The sequence below is a fragment of the Lontra canadensis genome, unplaced genomic scaffold (genome assembly GCF_010015895.1).
Source record: "Lontra canadensis isolate GAN:19392208 unplaced genomic scaffold, GSC_riverotter_1.0 scaffold66, whole genome shotgun sequence".
Lineage (NCBI taxonomy): Eukaryota > Metazoa > Chordata > Mammalia > Carnivora > Mustelidae > Lontra > Lontra canadensis.
Genome location: NW_022631060.1, coordinates 6,071,907 through 6,090,500, shown reverse-complemented (window position 1 = coordinate 6,090,500; position 18,594 = coordinate 6,071,907). Strand labels below are relative to the sequence as shown.

The 18,594-nt window shown below is 52.1% G+C and overlaps 2 protein-coding genes across 2 annotated transcripts; one reads left to right on the top strand and one right to left on the bottom strand.

The window, feature by feature from the left end:
- Positions 1–3,812: 3,812 nt before the first annotated feature.
- On the bottom strand, positions 3,813–15,317 carry CCS (copper chaperone for superoxide dismutase). Its single transcript, XM_032879567.1, has 8 exons — positions 15,237–15,317; positions 14,840–14,912; positions 9,408–9,545; positions 9,020–9,197; positions 8,444–8,504; positions 4,427–4,504; positions 4,251–4,354; positions 3,813–4,136 (listed from the first exon to the last, which is right to left on the bottom strand). Exons 1-8 carry the CDS (start codon positions 15,273–15,275, stop codon positions 3,983–3,985), a joined length of 825 nt encoding a protein of 274 aa, XP_032735458.1. The 5' UTR covers positions 15,276–15,317; the 3' UTR covers positions 3,813–3,982.
- A 99-nt stretch (positions 15,318–15,416) lies between these two features.
- CCDC87 (coiled-coil domain containing 87) lies at positions 15,417–16,694 on the top strand (the record flags this gene model as incomplete). Its single annotated transcript, XM_032879912.1, is given in 2 exon segments — positions 15,417–15,893; positions 15,896–16,694. Coding segments are annotated over 2 exon segments (1,272 nt in total), but the record flags the coding sequence as incomplete, so codon positions are not given.
- Positions 16,695–18,594: the final 1,900 nt, after the last annotated feature.

The window sequence follows — 18,594 nt, the reverse complement described above, 5'->3', positions numbered from 1 at the left end:
GGTGCATTCCTTTGCTTTAAAGCTGTGTACTCTCTTATGGTTATTCCCTCACTTTGGTTTTTAGATATAATCTCTTTGTCTCTGGCTAAGACAAAGCAAGTCCTCCTTGGAAGTAGGTATCATATATGTATTTAAATTTGAAGAGAAGTCTTTGGGGGCTGGAGGACGGTCCCAGACCCTGCTCCTACATGAAGATAGGGAACGGCAGGTAAACACGCAGCTCTGGGAGGGTACCAGGCCCTGAGCTAACCATTTTTTAAAAGATGAGACTAGTAGTTCTCAAACTTTAGTGTGCTTCAGAATCACCTAGAAGGCTCTTAAAACTTATTTCCAGGCTTCACCCACGGAGTTTCTGATTCAATGAGTCTGGAGGGAAGCCCAGGAATTTGCCTTCAAACCTTTCCAAGTGATGCTCATGCTGCCGGTCAGGGGACAAGCCCCCCACCCCCACCCCGAGAGCCACTGGAGAAGACAGAGGAACAGGAAGAGGGATTTTCAGGAGCCAGAGTTGCAGCTGCCTTCAGAAACAGCCTCACTGCTTCCAGGGACCCCCACTGAGAGCCAGGAGTCCCCAAAAGAGGCTCTGCCACTGCTCTGGAAAGGGGCTCCAGTTGGGCCCCTCTGCCAGGGTTCTGCTGGGGAGAAGGTCTCCTACTTGCGAAAATAGGAAATTCCTTAAATGTTCACAGCTCTACAAATCCAGCGTGGAACCCCAGGCAGCACTGAGAATGCAACGCCAGAAGGGGCAAACCCAGAGTGAAGAGGGAAGGGAGAGACAAGAGGTCTCTAGACATGGACATGAGGATGGGGCGGGGGCTGGGGACCACTGAAAAAGCACCTGGGGCAGAGGAAAAGTAATAAATGGAGGCAGAGAGAACCAGGGACAAAAGAAAGTGTCTGGGTTCCCTGAAACGCAGTATAAAACCACTGGAGTTACACACAATTTTGGGGTGGCTCACAAATGAACAATTCTTAATTTTTAATATTTATTTTTAATATTTTAGTCGCTATGTATGTGTGTTCTTTCTCTAGCAAATTTCTGTTTATGACAAATGAATCCTACTTCCCATACCTTACAGTGAGAACCAATAGTGGTTAAGAGTATAGGCCTAGAGCTAGCCCGCATAGGTCTGATCCGAGACGCTGTTGTTACTAGCTGTGTGACCTTGGGCAAGTTACATAACCACCCTGTGCTTCGGTTTGCTCATCTGTAAACGCGGGATAACAACAGAAGCTACCATGTAGTCGTCATCTTGAGGATTACATGAGTTACTGCATGGAGTGTTTAGAAAACACTTAATAATCACTAATAGGTGTTAGCCAAAATGATTAAAATTTCATTTTTAATTAAGTTTAAAAGTGGCTAAAAAATTTCTTAAGTATTTGGGGCCCCTGGGTGGCTCAGTGGGTTAAAGCCTCTGCCTTCGGCTCAGGTCAGGATCCCGGGGTCCTGGGATCAAGCTCCGCGTTGGGCTCTCTGCTCAGTGGGGACCCTGCTTCCTCCTCTCTCTCTGCCTGCCTCTCTGCCTACTTGTGATCTTTGTCTGTCAAATAAAAAAAAGAAAAAAAAAAATTTCTTAAGTATTTGGTAACTGATAGTACAAATGGGCTTGTGGACACGGTAGAGACTGAGACACAACACAAACATGACTGAATTTGGCGAAGATTTTCAAACTGTGACCCCAGGAGCTCCCAGACTTTTTGGAACTTCAGCCAAATTTCCACATTTGCTTCATGGTTGGGCCTTTAAGAACCGTGTTTGAACCGTGTTCTGTGGTTTAAAACCAAAGTTCAAAAACTACACGGTTAGGGGCGCCTGGGTGGTTCAGTCAGTTTAGAGGCTGCCTTCAGCTCAGGTCATGATCCCGGGGTCCTGGGATCCAGCCCCACATTGGCCTCCCTGCCCAGCGGGGAGTCTGTTTCTCCCTCTGCCCCTCCCCCCGTCGTGCTCTCTCTCTCTCTTTCTTTAAAAAAAAAAAACAAACTTAAAAAAAAAATAATAAAAACTACACAGTTAAAGGGCACCTGGCTCTGTCAGGAGAGCATGTGACTCTTGACCTCAGGGCTGTAAGTTCAAACCCCACCTTGGGTGGAGAGATAACTTAAAAATACAACCTTTGGGCACCTGGTGGGCTCAGTGGGTTAAGCATCTGCCTTCGGCCCTGGTCATGATCTTGGGGTCCTGGGATCGAGCCCCGCATCGGGCTCTCTGCTTAGCGGGGAGCCTGGTTCTTCTTTTCCCTCTACCCTTCCCCGTCCACCACGTGTGCTTGCACGCGCTCTCTCTCTCAAATAAATAAATCTTAAAAAAGAAAATAAAATCTTAAAAAAAAAAGCAATGCAGTTAAGAGTTCATTTTTTGGGAAGATATTTATTTATTTATTTGACAGAGATCACAAGTAGGCAGAGAGGCAGGCAGGGGGGGGGGGAAGCAGTCTCCCCACTGAGCAGAGAGCCCGATGCGGGGCTCGATCCCAGGACCCCAAGACCATGACCTGAGCTGAAGGCAGAGGCTTAACCCACTGAGCCACCCAGGAACCCCAACGGTTAAGAGTTTAAAAGAGAGAAAAGCTAATGGGGATGCTGATTCTTTAAAAGTGGGAACAGAGTGGTATGGTTTGGTAAGAGGTTTGGCCATGGGAGGGTGAAACCCAGCTGTCGTTCCAGGTTGAAGGTGAGAGGAGGTCAGGGGCTGGCTGTGGGCAGGGTCCATGAGGAGCTCCTGCAATGGTCTGGGGCAGGGAAAGACGGCCTGGGTCCCACGCTTAAAAGGGGTTTGGTTCCCAGGAATCAGGGGAGCTGGAAAGCAACCAGCACAGGTTTGGCAAAAGAGAGCAGGGTCCAAGGACTAGGGCTGGGCGCAGAGCCGGCAGCCTTGAAGGAGAAAGAAGAAAGGCCTAGGGAATGGAAACAGAGTCAGGCATAAGTCAGCAAGGTCAGCTAGCTGGAAAATCACCTGCCTGGTTCCAAGCAGACATGGTAAGGGGCAAAGTTTGTATTCTGACAGCCCACTGTGTTATAAAAGCAGTTTTGTCACAGATGAGCAAGCTTGACAAAGTCCAGTGGGAGGTTAGGAGTGTCGGGGGAGGGAGGCAAAACAGTAAGTGGGGATGCCCAGAATCCCTGGCCCCACACATTAGTCCTTGGATACCGGCCATCCCTGTGAGAGCAGGGCTCGGCTGGGGCAGCCTCCAGAGGCCCTGTCTGGCCTCAGAAGCACAGCCACCGGTCCCTTAACTTCCTGCATGCCAGGTCCTGCACCAAGCACTCTGCTTATTAGGTTAATTAAAAGTCTTTTACTTGTGAATTAAAAAAATCAACTCAAGCCAAATTAATTCAAAGAGCAGGAGGAGGGGATGCCTGGGGAAAACCCAGGAGTGACTCCTGACCCCCCGGGTCAGGAACAGGAGGCCTCAGGAAAGGCCCAGAGCAGGCGCTCGGGGGTGTCTGACATTATCCAACAGCTCAGAGGAGCTCCCTGTGCCTCTGCCTCCTCCCGCTCCTCAACAGACAGGCTTTTTCTGCTACTCAGCTCACAGGGCAGGGAGAAGAGAGCCACCTGCAGCTCTCACCTTCCCGCACGACAGGGCCACGCACAGGGAGAAACTAGAGCAGGGTGTGTGACAGCAACCTGCGCACTGTGGTCCCGCACGGCGACCCTGAAGGGAATGCTGCCCTCAGTACCTGTGTAGATCTGAATCCAGTTTTGTTTGGCTCCAAAGCCAAGAGGTAGTCCTCACATGAAAGCCAGAGACACAGACTGTGTTCAGCAAGCCCATAAAGGGACACTGGGACACGGACAAAATCCAGAGTTCCATATGAAAATAAAACTTTAATTTGCCAAGGGAACATCAAAGTGACCCTTCACACCCCGTACCTGAGTTCTGCTGGGACCAGGCAAGCAGGGCCTCCCTCCCCTCTCTCTGGAAGCGGACGGTGCTCAGCGGGGAGAACAGCCCCAACCCCAGGGCTGAGGCCATGCTCAGAGGTGGGCAGGCGGCTTGGCTGGCTCCTTCCGTCCCTCACCAGCAATAGGCCGGCCTCGCTCCTCCCAGATGGTGAGGCCATCACAGGAGCAGATCTGCTTGGGGTTCTGGAAGAGGCCAGCAGAGCGTGCGATGATGCCACAGGCCAACCTGAGGAAAAACATGTGGTCAGGGGGAGGCCCTGGGCACTGGTCTCGGCTCCTCTGGGCTTGACCATAAACCACTGGCCAAGCGGAGTCTCCTGTTGGAGGTGGCATCTCTCACCTCTCTCCTGAGTTCCCCGTGACCTTGGATAAGGGATGGCCACCCCGGCCCAGGTCGTCTTCTCCCTCGTCGATGACCAGGCTTCGGCCGATCACATCCCATACCTTTGAGGGCAGATAATAGCCTCAGACAGTGGGCCTGTTAGGAGAGATCCCCACCTCCTTTTCCACCATTACCTTCAGCTGCTCGTCCTCTATCCTGAAGCTGGCTCGGCCGTCAGCATCAGCGTGCACGTTCCCCAGGTCTCCACGGTGCTGCAATGAGACCCGGGGGAGAGAAGAGGGGTACGTGGGGCACAGCTGCTAGCTTCTAGCTTCCCAGGATCCGATTCCCCTTCCCAAAAGTACCAATGTCCTCCTCTGGGTACAGTCTGGTAGGATAACAGGATGGCCGAGGACACGAGAAAGGCAACCTGATGCTCCCTCCCGGGTACTGAAATGCTGGACAGCGACTGCCTTCCTTGGGGTCCTGCCCACTGGATCAGACCATGTCTCCTGCAAGGCTGTTGCCCCTCCTGCATCTCAGCCTCAGAAACTAGCCCGGCTGCTACTGCTTTGCGAGCCCAGTTCTCCAACCTCTCGTTAACTCTAAGCCCTTGGCAGTCTACAATTCCCCTGGGCTTAAGTTAAGGAAGCAGCCAGGACCATTCCCTGACTCCCAGCCTCCTGGAACAGAGAAAAACACACGGAGCGGGGGGGCCTGTCCTGCCCCCCAAGAAGTTGGCTCTGCCTACCTTCTCCCTTTTAAGGTAGGACAAAATGTCCTAACACGTCGACTGAGCACCGCCTACGTCAGACATACACTGCCGGCATGGGGGGTGGGGTATGCACGCAGCCCCCCGACCCCGGGCAAGGAGCCCGAAGCCTGGTGGGGAGACAGACACAGAACAGACCAGTGATTATGAGACACAGACTAAGTATGGCACAGAGGAGGTTTTCTGCAGACCGGACCCTACTGACAAGTCACAGAGATCCACATTTATGCAAGTAAGTTGTCTCCAACCAGACACTTTAGGCAGAAGCAGGAGCCTTGCCGGTGTGGGCTGGTGCACATGACCTTGCTGAGACGCACGGTCACAGAGCATGTCACTGCGTGGCGGGGCTGACAAGCAGCAAGGAGCACCAGCTCTGCTTTATCTGGTTTTCCAGAGAGACATCTGCTGCTGACACCGGGCACTCTGTGTTACCCTGCATGGGCAGCCTTTCGGGTGCAAAGATCAAGGAAGGGGAGGGGATACTGAGCCTCGAGGAGCATCTTCAGGACTGGGCTGAAGGGGCGAGCAGCCTGGCAGTGCGGCTCAAGAGGCATGGCGCAGCAGCATGGTCCTCTCCCTCCCCTGCACTTGGGGAAGGAGGAACCAGGCCGCAGGGCCTTGGAATGTCACACCCAGCAACTGGGCTGGGCCTACAGAACCCTCAGGCACCGGGGAGTCAAAAAACAGCTGTGGGCAGGCGCATGCCATGGTTACACTGTGCTTGGCAGCAATCCCCCTAGCACAGTGCATGAAGGGGAAGGACTGGGGACAGGCGAGAGAAGAGAAGGCCCCTTGGAGATTAGTCAGGAGATGTGCAAATGGACAACCAGGCTCTGGTGTAAATCCCCACACTGAATTCACTTCCAGCTGGCCAAAGCAGATGCAGAAATCCCAAAAGGATTCGTCAGGCATATGGTGGCCTTGGCGGGCTAGATGTTACTCAAGTCTTCCTCCTCCTCTATCAAGGACTTGGGGATGCTACGGCAGCTGGGTCCAGCCCCTCCTGATTCCCCGCCCACAGAGGGGCCCGGTCCAAACAGGCCAAGGCACAGGTGGCAAGGCAGTTTCTCACCCTTCTGATCTCGGCTTTGTAAGAGACACGGTGCTCCCAGTTCCCAAATGCCCCTTGCTGGTTCATGCCTCGGGGGCTCTGCCTATGGCGTTTTCTCCACTTTGTCTGACAGTTCACACACTCTGTTCTCTGGCTTGATTTCTATGCAGCACCTCTCAAGGCTCGAGGAGGACAACAGCCTGTGCGATGCACCTTCCCACGTACTTACATCCTTGTGTGCTCCTCCACTGAGTGGGCTGGACCTAGTGTACTTGCTAGATTCGGTTACATAAAGAGAACGGCTTGGCTCAGTCTGGGATGCCCTCTCTCACGCACTTGCTCTCAGGGAAGCCCAGCTGCTGTGTTGCGAGCCGCCCTAGGAAAAGGCCCACGTGGCAAAGGGCTGATGTCTCTGGCCAACCGCCAGGGAGGACCTGAGGAGGCCTGCCAAGAGCAACACGAGCCTTCAGATGACGGCAGCCCCGGCCGACGCTTGATTATAGTCCCCCTAAGCCAGAGGCCCCCGGCTAAGCTGCATCCAGGTTCCTGCTCCAGAGAAACTGAGATGATGAATGCTTGCTGTTTTAAAGCCCCAAGTTTGGAGTCATCCGACACACAGCAAGGACCCGCTGCTATGCTGAGCACAAACATGGCACCACACAGTGGACCCGACAAAAACTCATATGGCTTCCCCAGCTTGCCAGGGCGGGAAGGGAATGGAGTCAAACTTCTGACCCTTTGAAATGCCACAGAACTATCCAAAAAATCAGGTACGTGAAGTAAGAAACATGCATATGGGGGCGCCTGGGTGCTTCAGTCCCTTAAGCATCGGCCTCTTGGTTTCAGCTCAGGTCATGATCGCAGGGTTGTGAGATCGAGCCCCACATCGGGCTGGGCGCTCACCAGGGAGTCTGCTTGAGAGTCTCTCTCTCTCTGCCCCCCCCCCACACATGCGCTTGCTCTTTCTCAAATAATTAAATGTTAAAAAAAAGAAGAAGAAGAGGAGGAAGAAGAAAACATAGGCCTTCTGCAGTTCTCGGACCTTGCAGGCCAGAATCCAGTGGGACTCTACTAATGTTTATTTGACCACCACAGACTGTTTTCACAGTGAGCCTGCTCTTATGGCTACAAGAACTGGTTTTTGGGGCGCCTGGGTGGCTCAGTCGTTAAACAGCTGCCTTTCGCTCAGGTCATGATCCCAGGGACCAGGGGCTGAGCCCTGCATGGGGCTCCCTGCACAGCAGAGAGCCTGCTTCTCCTTCTCCCACTCCCCCTGCTTGTACTCTGTCTCTCACTGTGTCTGTCAAATAAATAAATAGAATCTAAAAAAAAAAAAAAAAAAAAAGAACTGGTTTTCCCATCTCTCTGGCAATATCAAGTTTCTTATTAAAAAACAAGTCTACCTAAAAAAACAAAAAAACAAAATAACAAAAAAAACCTCTACCTTAGGGGCGCCTGGGCAGCTCAGTGGGTTAAAGCCTCTGCCTTCGGCTCAGGTCATGACCCCAGGGTCCTGGGATTGAGCCCACATCGGGCTCTCTGCTTAGCAGGGAGCCTGCTTCCTCCTCTCTCTCTGCCTGCCTCTCTGCCTACTTGTGATCTCTGTCAAGTAAATAAAATCAAATCTAAAAAAAAAAAACAAAAAACAAAAAACAAGTCCACCTTAATTGCATGAAATGATGTCTTGGTTTCTTTCAAATAATGGCGGAGAAAGCCTGGAGGTGTATATGACACAGGACTGGCCAGGAGTTGGTCACTGTTGAGAGTGGGTGATGGGGACACAGGGCACAGGAGCCTGGGACAAGTTTGTGTACTTTGGAATGTTTGAAACATTCCGTGCTGGATTAAAACATTAAGAATACCCAAGTTTATCTCAGGAAAGAACGGAGTTAAATTGCAGCAAAATGCGGCTAACAGAACAAGCCATATGCAGATGAGCCAAAACCAAGGCGGCCTGCCACTCGCCGCCCCGCCGAAGGGAAACAGTTCTCTGGGGAAAAGTACGACTCCAGGCAGGGAACTGTGCCATCGGTAAGATTTTCAACGTCCACACGTTCGGCTTCTCCAGGAAGCTTCCTCCCACTGCCCATGTCCTCGGGCTCAAGGCGGATGGGTGCGTATACTCTGGGCTCCCGGGGCCTCCTACAGGCTCCTGCAAGGATCTCCTCACTGCCCTGCAGCCACGGGGCTCTCAAGGGTCTCCCTCACAGGACTGGGAGCTCCTGGCAGGGGGGGCTCCACCACGGAAAGGGTTGATGTTTCTAAATGAACAAAATAAAGCGAGGGGACCACACCAAAAAATAGTGCGCTAAGGCCCCAGGAGTGGCCTGCCTCGCCTGAGGCCTCGGGCCCTCTCGCAGCCTAAGCCTCCCCCGGATGGACACTTACCCGGTCAGAGTCCTGAGGGCCCCCGTGAGATGCTCCATCAGGGTTAAAGTGGTCCCCACAGCTAAGAAGAAAAGGGAGCAGGTGAGCAGCAAGACACTGGCTCCGGGGCTGCCAATCCCCATCTCACTCTGTGTTTATTCTACTCACTCACCCAACAGACTCGCTCTGTGCCAGACTCCGACGTGGGTCCCACCCTCACTAAGCTTTCAGGGGAGACGCGGATGAGTAAGAACTAACTGCCACACAGCCCAACAAACACCGTGACACGGGGACCTGCCCTGCTGTGTCCAGGAGTCACTTCGGCCACAGAGGCCATACGGTGGCCACGAACAGGAGCATTAAGGTCAGATGTGGGTTCAAAGCCCACCCCACCATTCACATGCCCCGGGGCCTTTGTCATTTAACCTCGGAGCTTCCATTTCCTCGTCCGCAGACTGGGCCTGGATGGACGGGCCTCACGGTTCTTGTGAGGACCAAGCATGAAAGCGTGTGCAGGTAGCAGCATACAGCCCTGGCATGCCGGGGATGCACGAGCAGGGGATGAAGATGCCACAGGGCCGGCCACAGATGACTCACCTGTCGCAGCTCCCCGTGAGGTCCCCAAACTGATGGACGTGGAGTCCATGCAGCCCGGGCTCCAGGCCATCAATGGTCCCCTCGATGAGGCAGCGTTCAGAGGTCAGCTGCAGGAAGCGCACCACCCCTTGCACGGGACCAGGGCCCTCCAGAATGGCAACTGCTGCCCCCAGGTTCTCTGCAAGGTACCAGACAGCCGGGCTGGCTCGCCACCTCGGCTAGCCCCACACAGCCCCGGAAGGGCAGGGAGAGAGCTCCACATAACTTTCACGCCTTCCCCAAAGCCACCTGAACCCCACAACCCCAAATCCTATGGTTTAGGTATGTACCAGCGCCAGGCCACCTCCCTCTCAGAGAGGCCAAGGCCAGAGCCAGAGTGGCTACTCACGCAACAGGCCACTCCCCATGCCCTTGAGCACCGCCTGCCGCCCTGTGCCTTCCAGAAGGGCCTGCACCTCTTGGCTGGGCAACGTGGTCTGCACCAGAACCATCTGGTTCTCCAACTGCACTTCCACGTTCTGGACACCTGAAAGGAGAGAGAGGGGAGAAGGCAGCAGAGGGCTGACATCCCTGTGCTGGGAACGGGGAAGAGAGACATGTCCCTCCCCACCTCATCTTCACCAACCTTCCCATGGCTGGAGGCAAGCTCGGAAACTGCCTTCTGACTGTGCCGGGCCCTCAACCTCTCTGAGTCTGTATCTTTAGGAATAAAGTGGGGATAAGGCCCCCTCACCCCCAGGAGTATTGTTGGTCCTTATTATGTGCCAGGCATGCTTTACAACTTAAAAAACACAAATAATTATTTCAAGATGTTTTTATAAAAGTCCATGATAAAAGTTTTTATAATAGTCCATGATTCACGATAGCCAAAAGGTGAAAATAACCCAAATGCCCATCAACAGATGAATGGATAAAGAAAACGTGTAGCCATTATTTCTCAGCCATAAAAAGATAAAAGGGAAGGAATTCTCATAATGCCACCACAGGGAAGGAGCTTGAAAATACGATGTTAAGAGAGTGCTGGCCACAAAAGCTCACGTGGTAGGTGATGCCATTATGGACAGAAAATCCAAAACAGGGAAAATCCTAGAGACAGAGAGTAGATGAGGGGATCGGGGAATGAGGAGGCTGATAGCTAAAGGGCACTATTCCTTCACGAGGGGCTGAAACATACAAGTGGCAGTGGTAAAGGCCACACAGCTCTGAACATCTTAAAAACCATTAAAATGTACACTTAAAATGGGAATATTTTGTGATATTTGAATTATATGTCAATAAAGCTGTTATACGCATCAAAAACAGGGGGAGGGGGAGCCATCACCATCATCATGAGAAGTCACATCTGCTGCACTGCCGCACGTGCACTGTGGGCTTTTTTGTACTTTTTCCATATTAGCTCATTAGAGAGTCAAGTAACCCTGTGAGGTGGGTCCTATTTTTTTTTAAAAATATTTTATTTATTTATTTAACAGAGAGAGAGATCACAACTAGGCAGAGAGGCAGGCAGAGAGAGAAGGGTAAGTAGGCTCCCGGCTGAGCAGAGAGCCCGATGTGGGGCTCGATCCCAGGAACCTGGGATCATGACCTGAGCCAAAGGCAGAGGTTTAACCCACTGAGCCACCCAGGCGCCCCGAGGTGGGTCCTATTATCCCTTTATCACAGATGAGAATATTAATGCACAGAAAGATTTAAGAACCTTGCTCAAAGGCTCAATGTAGTAAGTTGTGGAAGTGGAATTCATCTCGGGCCGCCTAGCTCTGGAGCACACCCGACACTGCTCACCCTGAAACAGCCCTCACCCTGCAGGCTGGGTTAGGACCCCGTTCTCTGTCCTCCTGTAGCTCCGTCTTCCCCCCAAGAACTCACGCTGCACTGACTCCAATCCTCTGTAAGCGCGAGAGCTCTGTGTGGTCCACAAGGGTCAGGTTCAAAAGTTAGTGTGTTTCAACTGCCCACCAAATCCCCAACCTCACCCTGCAGGCAGAGACAGCGGGATGACTCGGTCACCTGCTCATCTTCGGGGGCCATCGAGCCACCCGGGAGAAGGAAGAGAAGGCACTTCTCTCTCATTCGGATACTCAGGGATCCCAAGCCTTTTAAGAGAACTCTCCAACCCTTAGCCAGTGCACAGGGGAGGGACTGGGGACGATAATGCTGCTCTCACCTCATCTCTCTCTGATCTTGGCAAATGTGTTTATTGCTCCGCACATAAAGCCCAGGGGAGCCGTGGGCAGTCAAGAAGACAAAGGTTAAATCAGCAGATTCACGCTGTTGAGATGGCGCTCTGTGAACTGAAGGCTACACGGACTACTGTCATTCCCTTCATCTTTGGGTTCCCTCCTCCGTATTCTCTCACCAAATGTGTGCTGGGCTGGGTGTGGAGGAGGCCAGGGTCAGGGAACGCACTGGTCCTTGTCCCCAAGGGGGCCTCACAGGCTGTGGGAAAAGCCAAGCTATGCCTGGATTAACCACCAGGCAGAGACAGGAATAACAACCCGCAGGGTACGGGCAAGGTGGCAGGGACACTGTCGGGGGAGGGGCAGAACTGGGGAGACTCGAGATGAATGCTCGCAGCCCCACCCCTGCAAGTACAGGGGGATTCTATGAGAAGAAAATCCTCCAAATTACCGAAGTGGCCTCACTTCGCACAAAATGTTACCCTGTGCCACCAGGCAGCCTGCGGAGCATTGTGAGCTCTGGGTCCACCTAGAGATGCCTCTGGATGTCCACGGCCGCAAAGGGGGTACAGGGAGGGTGATGGGGGAACGCCAGTGCTCTGAGCCTCCAAGGGATGCCAAGAGCTGTGCTCTGTCTTACACACATCAGGACGGGGATACTGCCCTCATCTGGCAGGTGAGGAAACGAGGCTAGAGGGTGACCCAACAAAGTGCGGAAGGCAGCCTGTCCAACCCCAAAGCTGATGCTCGGTCCCCCTGCCCCACAGAAAGTGGGGTTCAGCTCCCTCGGAGGCTCCCAGAGCCCAGTAGGGGGCACAGTGCAAGAAATTTTGTTTGCTCACCTCATTTAACAAGCAGACACTAAGCACCCATCACGGGCCGTGTTCCAGCCAGTAGAAGCGAGCGGGGAACAAGTCATGCGACATCTGTGCCCCCAGGAAATAGCATGTGTTCCAATGCAGGGATACAAATGTCAAATATACACACAAGAGAGATGCAGACAGTGAAAGGAGTGATCGGTGAACTAGGTGTTAGGGAACTAGGTGTTAGCGAGCCACTGAGGCTGGTCAAGGACCGACTCTCTGAGACCCTAAGCAAAGGCCTGAATGTAGTCCAGTAACAGCCTCCCAAGCGAGGGAAGAGCATGGGCAGGAACAACAGTGACATGTGTTCCAAGAAGAAAAGAAGGCCAGTGTGGCTAAAGTTGGGAATAAGAGAATATAAGACAGGGAGCTGTAAGTGGAGATAGTCAAGCAAGGCCCAACAGCAAAGAATCTGGATTTCAATTTTTTTTTTTTAAGGATTTTATTTATTTATTTCAGAGGGGGGGGGGGAAGCAGGCTCCCTGCTGAGCAGAGAGCCCGATGCGGGACCGATCCCAGGACTCTGAGATCATGACCCGAGCTGAAGGCAGAGGCTTAACCCACTGAGCCACCCAGGCGCCCCTCTAAGGTGTAATTTTAAAATCACTTGAGCGTCTGTATGGAAAAGCTATTGGATGGGGTACCTGGGTGGCTCAGTGGGTTAAGCCTCTGCCTTCGGCTCGGGTCGTGATCTCAGGGTCCTGGGAGGGAGCCCCGCATCAGGCTCTCTGCTCAGTGGGGAGCCCGCTTCCCTTCTCTCTCTGCCTGCCTCTCTGCCTACTTGTGGTCTCTCTGTCAAATAAATAAATAAAAATTAAAAAAAAAAAAAAGAAAAAAGAAAAGCTATTGGAGGGGACAACAGAGGCAAGAGGAAGCCCGGAAGATGAGGTTCTCGTGTGGGTCAGGGAGAAGTAAGATGGCTTGGATTCGTGTGAAGGCCAAAGAATGGAAAAAGAGAGGCCACTAAATTCCGAATACATTTTAGATTCAGAGCAGACAAGACTTTCCGACGGACTGACTTCCACACAGGTGGGTTCCTGTCCTGGGTCTCCTAAGAGTTGACTCTCTGCTCCTTGAGTGGGAGGGCCCCAGTGGGCTGCTCCCTGTAACAGTGCACTTCTAGAATTCTTGAACCACACATGAACCAAGAAGGAGGCTGGCTCCGAAGCTGAGCAAGATTCAGCAGAGCTGGTCCAGAGTTCGGCCAAACCAGCCCTTGCTTCACTCAAAGCCCACTAAGAAAGAAAACATGAGGCCACAGGGAACTCTAGGGCGTGTGATAAGGGTTCAAGGAAGTGGGCCTTGCGCTGGGAGCTCCTCCCACTTATTCCAAGAAGAGCAAAACCCTCTTCCCCAAAGCTCCCAAGCCTGCTGGAGAGGGCAAATTTCTCTCTCTCGGGACAGCTGGGTGGCTCAGTCGGTTAAAGTGGCTGCCTTTGGTTCAGGTCATTATCTCAGAGTCCTGAGATCGAGTCCCGAATTGGGTTCCCTGCTCAATGGGGAGCCTGCTTCCCCCCGTCCCACTAACCCTGCTTGTGCTGTCTCTGTCAAATAAATAAAGAGTATCTTTTTAAAAACATTTCTCTCTCTCTCTTGCTCTGCTTCAATGTCTGTCCCCAAATGCTTCTGCCCAATCAGACTGCCACCTGTAAGCCCTTCCTCTCATATTTTCTAAGATTTAGTGCGCTCTCACTACATGTCAGAGATTTTTTAAAGTGCTTTACAGGGGCACCTGGGTGGCTCAGTGGGTTAAGCCTCTGCCTTCCGCTCAAGTCATGGAGCCCCGAATCAGGCTCTCTGCTCAGCAGGGAGCCTGCTTCCCTTCCTCTCTCTCTGCCTGCCTCTCTGCCTACCTGTGATCTCTGTCTGTCAAATAAATAAATAAAATCTTTTTAAAAAAATAAATAAAGTGCTTTACAGGTATTAACCAACTAACTCTTCATGACAATCCTCCAAGGTAGCTTCCATTATCATGCCCATTTAAACTCGGAAGAAACAGGCAAAAGTAGTAACATGCATGACGTCTACGTGCGGCTAAGAGGCAAAGCCGGGATCTGAATGCAAAGAAAGGGATTTGAAGTCATACCCTTATCCACTACCGCTGCCCTGTACCGGCCAAGTGCCACCACTATCCCAGCTTAGAATCCATCTCACCTCATCTCTTCCATGTGCGACGCTTGCATGCTCATCGTTCCCTGAGGGCAGGGACTGTGTCTGAAACATTTGTGAACTCTTCTCCCTAAAAAAGCCCCCAGGGTCCGGTCCATACCTGCTGAGTGACTGGATGAACATTTAACAGAATCAAAGGCAAGCGGTTCCCAGGACCACGCTGGTGGCTCTGCCTTCTCAGATGTTTCTGACCGTGCAAGGTCACCTCCAGACCAGTTAGCTGGCTCATAAGAATTGGGGGCTGCCTAGGATGGAACACGGCCAGGGCTGCTGTTGGCTTTGTCAAGATTATGCCATTTCGCAAGCAAGACCTGCTTCCTAACCAGGAAACACCCTCTGGATGTGGGCCCATTTACGCCCAGTCTAGCTCTTCACTCCCTGGGCACCTGAGATGTAAGACGCACCAGAGCCTATAGAGGGCTCTGGCCTGGCAGGCTTGAGATCTGTACTCTAGGCTCTGACTCCGGGTCTCTGTGCGACTCTGAAGACGTTCCTTCCTACCTCTGTGTTCTTCCACATGTGTAAATGGGAATAGTGTTGTTGGTTTAAGAGATTTGCCGGCTCCTTCTAGAGGCCTCCGGACTGTCCGCAAAAGTTGTTCTGACTCTTACCTGCCACCCCTTGCAGGGACGTGAGCACCGCGTCCACGCAGCTCTGACAGGTCATCTGCACTGTGAACTCCAACTGCAAGGGCGGCAGGGACCGGTTGAGGAGACTCGGGAACCCCTTTGCGTGACTGTTTCACTATTTGCCCTAGGACCACCCCAAAAGCCCTGGGAAACGCCCTCACGTGACCCCTTCTCAGGCCCTCATTACCAGTCGTTATCGGTCCAAGACCAAACCCCCAACGTTAACGCCAAGGGCCCTGCTTGATCTCGCACCCGTTTCCTGCGGAGGCCCCAGGCCCCGCCCCAAGTGCCTGCGTTAACCTTTCCCTGCGTTAACAGTCACCCCAGGGGCCGAGGCTCTCTGCCCAGAGAGACTCCCACACGAGGCCTCGACGCTCACCGTGCAGGCGGTCCCGCGGTCCCCGGAGTCCGAAGCCATCCCGGACTTAGCCACCCGCCGTAAGACCTAAACTACTCCGCCGATCAGGTGCAAAACCTTAACTGCGTCGCGGGGAGGTGGAGCTTCGGAAGCCACGCTTTGCCCCGCCTCCTGGAGCGCGCGCACGTCAGGCCCTCCCCCTTACGTCACGCGTCAGAAGGCACTGGCTGCGCAGGCGCACTCGGGCCCTCGGCCTCTGGTTGCCTTAGTAACCTCCTGGCCTCTTCCGCCCAGACCTCCCGCGGCGCCAGCGCAAAGATGGAGCCCTACAAACCAGAGCCCGAGCTTCAGCGGTTTTACCACCGGTTGCTGGGCCCGCTGTCGCTCTTCCCCCGCAAGGCGACACGCCCAGAATCTCAGAAGCGCCTTCCGCCAGAGGTTCCGATGCTGTTGCCTTTGCCGGTCTCCCGGCTGACGGTGGCGTCGCTGTGCAGCCAAGTGACCAACCGACTGGCCAGCAGCGGGCTGGCGGTGCGTGTGCCTACCGAAAGCCGACTCCGTTTCACTGAGGTCATCCTGGACGAGCTAAAGTGCAGCTGGCAGGAGCCTCCCACTGAACCTACCCTGAGCCACTTGAACAACCAGAGACTGCGGAAACGGCTCCAGGCCTACGTACTGACTACTTCAAATACCTCACCAACCAAGAGACCGATTTCCTCCATGTCATCTTCCAAATGTATGAAGAGGAGGTTCCTGTGGAGACCAAAGCCCCTGTCAGAGAGCCCCTAAAGATTCAGTACCCACCTCCCTTGCTGGAAGATGAAGAGCCAGACTTTGTGCCAGAAGAGTGGAATTGGAGCACAGTGCTAGAGCACAGGCTAGGAAATAAGAAGATCAGCCTCCTGAGAGAACCCTACAAAATCCTGAACCTACAGAAGCGTCTGGAACGCCTGTGGTCCATACTGGAGGTCCCCGACAAGGACCGGCTGGACATGGCCATCAAGTACAGCTCCAACGCCCGTCTGAGGCAGCTGCCTTCATTGGTGAGTGCCTGGGAGCAAGCCCTGAAGCCCATTCAGCTGCGGGAGATGTTGCTGGGGAGACTAGAATGGTTTGAGCGACAAGCATCTGACCCCAACCGCTTCTTTCAAAAGACTGCCATGGACCTGAGTCGCTTCCTGGAGGAAAGTCAGTTCCGCAGCCGTCTACACAGGAAGATCAGTGTACTACAGGCTCCTTTGGCTTCCCTCCTGGAGGAGATTGAGTCAGTCTTTGGGGAGCCAGTGACCTTCAGGGGACGGCGATACCTGGACAAGATGAAGCACGACAAGGTGGAGATGCTCTACTGGCTCCAGCAGCGGCAGCGGGTCCGCCACCTGACCCAGGGTCAGAAGGCCTCCTACCAGCCAGGGCTGTTCAAGAAGCTCAGCAGCCAGCCTCTAACAACTCCTGGAAATACTCCCATTACTCTGTGACAGGCCAAGGGCACTGCCACCCCTCGCTCACCCCCGAACACCCGGTAGATCCTCTAGACCTCTTGACTGCTTCAGAAGACAAATTATTTGGCAGTTCAGGATTCGGGAACATTGTGCTTCCAACTACCAAGGGACCGAGAGTAATACTTTATTTGGACTGTAAAGTGCTCATAAAAGACTCCCCAAGCCCAGAAACCCAGTATGCCCATTTATTTCACACACACTGCAGCCAAAATCTCACACATCCCAAAAACCGAGACCATCTGTTGGAATTCATCGTAACGGGAGATGTCAGGCAGAGGCCAACCTTCACCTTTCGGACTCCTTAGCTTAGCATTTGTCACACTACATTTAAAGTGGCTGATTAGAGTCCCAAATCAAGAGGTTCTAGGACAGGATATGCTTAAGAGCCAGGGCTCTGGAGTTGGGAGCCTGGCTTTGTAACATCAGGCAAATTCCCTAACTGTTCCACCCCTGGACCATCATAAGATGAAGGGGTTGGGTCCAAGTTGTCACTTCCACTTCTAGGATCCGGTTGGTAGAGCTAAACATTTGTATTACATTTTTTAACATTTTTATTTTATTTTTTCAGTGTTCCAAGATTCATTGTTTATGCACATGTAATACGTGCTCTCCTTAATACCCACCACTAGGCTCACCCATCCCCCCCTTCCAAACCCTCAGTTTGCTGTATTATATTTTTACCAGTTAACACAAACACATGGTGCAAAGAACACAAGGGTATATACTGAAAACAAAGTCTCCTTCCCATCTCAACCTCCCATACCTCAATTCCCTTCCCTAGGGAACTGAATATCTACATTACTTAGGCCATAAGCCATAAACATAGTACCTAAGCACACTGAATAATAGAATGCTAGAAGGTGTTAAATACCGCAGACAAAAGAAAAAGGAGATTAAGGTAAGGAAACAGGCTAAGGGATGTGTTTCAATTAGGGTGGTCAGTGCTGGCCTCACTGGGAAGGGAAAGTTTGAGCAAAGGCTTGAAGAAGGGAGAAGTGAGCCCTGTGTGGACATCAAGGATAACTTTCTTGACATTATACAAAGCCCTCAGGCAGGCAGGTGCCTGGACTGTTCCAGAAAAGCGAGATGGCCAGAGCAGGTGGAGCAGAACAAGGGGGAGAGATGAGTCAGAGCAGTCATAACAAGATGCCAAGGGGCAGGTTAGAATATGTCAGGTCTCATGGGCTATTGTATGAACTAGTTCAGAGAGAGCCTATGCATGCAAGAGCATAGATGCATATATTCTTTATGCATAGGTATATAGCGACACCGATAGTAGCACACCACGCTGCCATTTTGCTCCTTTCTTATTTTACTTAACATGCCACCAGCTCATTCCATATCAATACACCTAGAGCTGCCTTATACTCATGATAACTATATAGTATACCACTGCATGTATTTTTTATTTTATTTAACTAGTCCCACATTAATGCACATTTACAAACACACAATGCTCTAGAAAACATCCTTGTTCGCAACTATTTCTATAGCTTAAGTTCCTGAAAGTGGAATTATGTACAAGCATTTACATAAAAACATTTGTAATTTTGATAAGATATTACTGATTGCCCTCCACAGAGGTGGTAACAATCTGCAGTATCATTAACATTGCATGAGTATATTTCTTTCCCCACTCACCAGTAGAATATTACCAAATTTTTCAACCTTTACCATCTAGCCGGTGAAAAATTGTATCTCATTTGAGTTGTGTTCTCATTTCTCTTATGAGCAAAGTTGCATTTTTTGTATGTTTAAAAGCTCTTTGTATTTCCTTTCCCGTTAAATGCCCGTGTGCTTTGCTCACTTTTCAGTTGGTTTTGACTTTTTCTTGATTTTTCAGAGCTCTTTATATATTCAGGGACTTCAGCTAACATGTC

Bases quoted from the DNA above. Each gene is read 5' to 3' on its own strand.
- CCS (XM_032879567.1), bottom strand. From the start codon at position 15,275: ATGGCTTCGGACTCCGGGGACCGCGGGACCGCCTGCACG. The intron at 9,546-14,839 runs GTAAGAGTCAGA...CTCTCCTTTCAG, and splicing joins GTCCCTGCAAGGGGTGGCAG to GTGTCCAGAACGTGGAAGTG. The intron at 9,198-9,407 runs GTGAGTAGCCAC...GGTACCTTGCAG, and splicing joins CATGGGGAGTGGCCTGTTGC to AGAACCTGGGGGCAGCAGTT.